The 3,922-nt window shown below is 35.5% G+C and overlaps 1 protein-coding gene across 1 annotated transcript; it reads left to right on the forward strand.

Moving 5' to 3' along the window:
* Positions 1 to 948: 948 nt before the first annotated feature.
* LOC135196628 (uncharacterized) lies at positions 949 to 2,289 on the forward strand. The gene is made up of 2 exons (XM_064223469.1): positions 949 to 1,156; positions 1,820 to 2,289. Exons 1-2 carry the CDS (start codon positions 949 to 951, stop codon positions 2,287 to 2,289), a joined length of 678 nt encoding a protein of 225 aa, XP_064079539.1.
* The last annotated feature ends 1,633 nt before the right edge of the window (positions 2,290 to 3,922 follow it).

The following is a 3,922-nucleotide window of genomic DNA, read 5'->3' on the forward strand; positions in this document are numbered from 1 at the left end:
AGACCATCCTGTTAACTGGAGTCAAGCAAGAGCCTTAATCCCATGTAATGACACAGTTAAAAGGAATATCATTGAATCTTGTTTAATCAAGTCAAATAGTAGAAATGTTCTAAATTTAAGTCTTCGTTTATTTAAACTTGAAGCTTTCATTATAAAAAAGTTGTAGATAATATAAGCAACAAAATTAAATATATTCAGTTTTTACATGTTTTGGACTGTAAAGGTACTTTGTAATTTCGGTTAGGGTCAAATCTGTTTAGTTGTGACCGTGTGATATCCGATAATCTGGATTATCTCTAATTTTTACCCTTTTCGACAATTAACCATTTGGTATTCTTGATCTTGTTTTGTACCTGAGACCTTTCTCTCCAATTGTACTTCATTAGCTCTTGACATGTCTAAGTAAAGACGAAAGCGCTTGGATTTCTGACTATCGTTTTCCTGTGGGATTCGCTTATTTATGAAGACACGTGCATCTACTGTGATTTTTTAAGCATATATATATATATATATATATTATATATATATATATATATATATATATATATATATATATATATATAAACAGATAGACATGATGTATCATGTGCTTATGTTTTTAATACTAATATATATATATGTATATTATATATATATATATAGATATATATATATATATATATATATATATATAAGTAATTAAAGTCATTTAAGGTTTTGAAAACCATGACCATATTGATAAACATCTACCAACCATCAATGATTCTGATTATCATAACCATAACTGTATTATCACCTCATCCTGTTATCTAACACTCTCCTGTCTATTTGGAAGCGAAAGGTCCACATATCCTTGAATCCTATAGCGGTAGTATATCTCCCTCGGTACTTTGTCTCGTCCGCCCTCCCCTTCCCAGGATGCTACCTAACTAAGCCCACCCCCCCACCACTCCTCACCGCCCAAAAAATATGGAAAATTCCTCCACTCAAGATTGCGTCCCAGGGGGCGGTAAGGCTCGACCATCAACAGGAAGAAGGACCTTGAAAAAGGACGCCGGTGTCGGGAGTCATTACGGACGCAGCGTCGATTGCGTCATGGTAATGCTCCCACGGGACTATTACGGGGGATCATCTCCTCTTCCCAATTACGCCTGCTTTGTCAACGCGCCCCCGGGACGTAATTGGCTTCCGAGGGAGTCCACCGCATCGGCTCGTCAGCGGCGGAGTGAGGGCGTCCTTGGGTTGGGGGAGGGAGGGAGGAGGGGAAGGAAGGGGTGGCGGGGGGTTTGAAAAGGAAAAAAATGCGATGCGCGAGTGACCCTTGTTAGGTGATCAAGATATGGCTCCATTTTATTTCTTCTTTTTTTAGACGTTCTCCTGATCGATCTTTTCGTTGTCCTGATTTATATCTTCTCTCTCTCTCTCTCTCTCTCTCTCTCTCTCTCTCTCTCTCTCTCTCTCTCTCTTTCCTTCCTCCATTTCGTGATATTTTCAATTTGACAACTTTTTGTCATTACAAAATTGTAATGACTGAGCGTTTAAATGACATTGTGTACTTTATGCGAGGTACTTCTCAGGATTGGTCATTTTTTTAAGTAAAAACTAATTTTACTTTCCAGTACATATGAACTTCGTGGTTGCAACGCCAGTAAGCGATATGAAGCAGTCAATAACAACAATATATAGTCTTTCAATGTCTGCTCTTCCTTTTCCACAGCCAATATAGGTTTTACTTACGTATACCGTAAATTCCCCTAGTTGCTGCGACGCCAGTATGTGATACAAATCAATCAACCATCTACCCTTAATCCTCTTTCCTTATCATTCATCTCCCCTTCAGCCTCCTCCTTTTCCTCCTGCATTTCCATCCTTCCCCTCGTCCTCCTCCTCCTCCTCCTTCTTCTTCTTCTTCCATCTCCTTCTCTTTCTTCTCCGTCTTCTGCTTCTCCTCCCCATTTTATTCCTCTTTCTCCTCCTCCTCCTCCGCCTCATCATCATCGTCATTTTACTCCTCCTCCTTTTTCTTCTTCTTCTTCTTCTCCCCCGTCCTCCCCATTTTACTCCTCCCCTCCTCCTCCTCCTCCTCCTCCTCCCCCTCCTCCTCCTCCTCCTCCTCCTCCTCCTCCTCCTCCCGCTCTCAAACTCTCCTCGCCCGAAATTGATTTTACGAAATCGCCGTTGTCTTTTGTTGGTGCCGGTAACGTGTCCTTAACGAGAATTGATTCCTTTGAGTCTGGCCGCGTCTTCCGTCAGCATAAATGCTCCCAGTTGAGTACTCGTCAAAGGGCAGATATTGTCGAATACAAGTGAACATTTATGGCAGAGCTTAATTGTCATTAAATTCGTTAATTCTTTATTTCATCGTAAGCATTTATGCTCCGTTATCGATTATAAATAGAATAAATTCGTCATTGCTTTGTTTTATCTTCAGCATAAATTCTCCAAGTTAAGTAATAGTAAATGGGACGATATTGTCGAATACGAATGCACATTTATGGCAGAGCTTAATTGTCATTAAATTCGCTAATGCTTTATATTATCGTAGGCATAAATGCTCCACTACTGATTACTTGTCAAACTCAAGATGTGGAATAAACATGGAGTACATTCACCACTGCTATCTTTTATAGTCAGCATAAATGCTCCCAGTTAAGTACGTGTCAAAGGGAGGATATTGTTGAATACAAATTAATATTAATACATAGCTCACATATTATTAAATTCGTTAATTATCAGTTGGATAAATGCTATGTTACTGAGGACTTAGTAAACTCAAGATATTGTCGAATACAAATAGAATAAATTCGTCAGTCCTTTGTTTTATCATAGGTATAAATGCTCTCAGAAAAGTAAATGTCAGACAGAAAATATCGTCGAATAGAAATGGAAATTTATTGCAGAACGTAAATTACAATAAATTCGTAAATACTTTAGTTTTTTATCTGAATAAATGCTCATTTTCAAACAGATTCGATTCAAAGTCGAAATGCAATACAAAACCTAAATAATGAGAGGTTCACAAATCCCTAATCTTCTAACCTGCATAAAAATGGAAATAGAATGAAAATAAAGTATAAAATTAGTGCAAAAGTTAAAAATAATATATATATATTTTACGAAACAGGAAAGGATAAAAAAATGTAATCTAACCCAAAGGGAGCATTATCCCCAATGCCGAAAAAATAAAGGTTATGGGAATTTGGAATAAAACAGTAAGAGCATTTTAAATTCCAGACCGCTTGACCCTTCTCTCTCTCTCTCTCTCTCTCTCTCTCTCTCTCTCTCTCTCTCTCTCTCTCTCTCTCTCTCTCTGTGTTTGTATGAGAGAGAGATTGAATTTGCATTATTTTTATTTATCCATAACATCACTGTCATTTACATTTCGTTAGGATGATTGCTCCCACCGCCATGTTTGTCATGTTAAATAAAACAAAAAATTTATGACAAAAGAAATAACGATAAATGGGAGAACCACTGAAAAAATAAAGCAATCCATTGAACATTAGCAACCAGACGCATGCGATGCCACGTAGATCCAAAGGTATCAAAATCGCTATTAAAACAGATAAAATAAAAAAAAACATAAATATGAAAGCATCATATATCATCTCAGTTATTTGCTTTTTTATTACAAAATACTTTAAGTAAAAGTCCCATCACAAGTCAGTGCATCGCGTTGACAATTTATATATATATTTATATATATATATATATATATATAATATATATATATATATATATATACATATATATATATATATATATATATATATATATATACTATATATATATATATATATAAGGCAGAAAAGGTAATATTGTTGCAAATCTATACACATCTATATATAGTACATATACACTATATATATGATATATATATATATAGTATATATATATATATATATATATATATATATATATATATATATGGCAGAAAAGGTAA

This window comes from Macrobrachium nipponense, chromosome 18, assembly GCF_015104395.2.
Source record: "Macrobrachium nipponense isolate FS-2020 chromosome 18, ASM1510439v2, whole genome shotgun sequence".
NCBI classification, from domain to species: domain Eukaryota; kingdom Metazoa; phylum Arthropoda; class Malacostraca; order Decapoda; family Palaemonidae; genus Macrobrachium; species Macrobrachium nipponense.

What these genes read in the sequence shown, in the direction of transcription:
- LOC135196628 (XM_064223469.1), top strand. Translation starts at nt 949, where the DNA reads ATGGAAAATTCCTCCACTCAAGATTGCGTCCCAGGGGGCGGTAAGGCT. An exon ending in TGTCAACGCGCCCCCGGGAC is followed by an intron (nt 1,157 to 1,819) that starts GTAATTGGCTTC and finishes TCTCCCCTTCAG; the next exon opens with CCTCCTCCTTTTCCTCCTGC.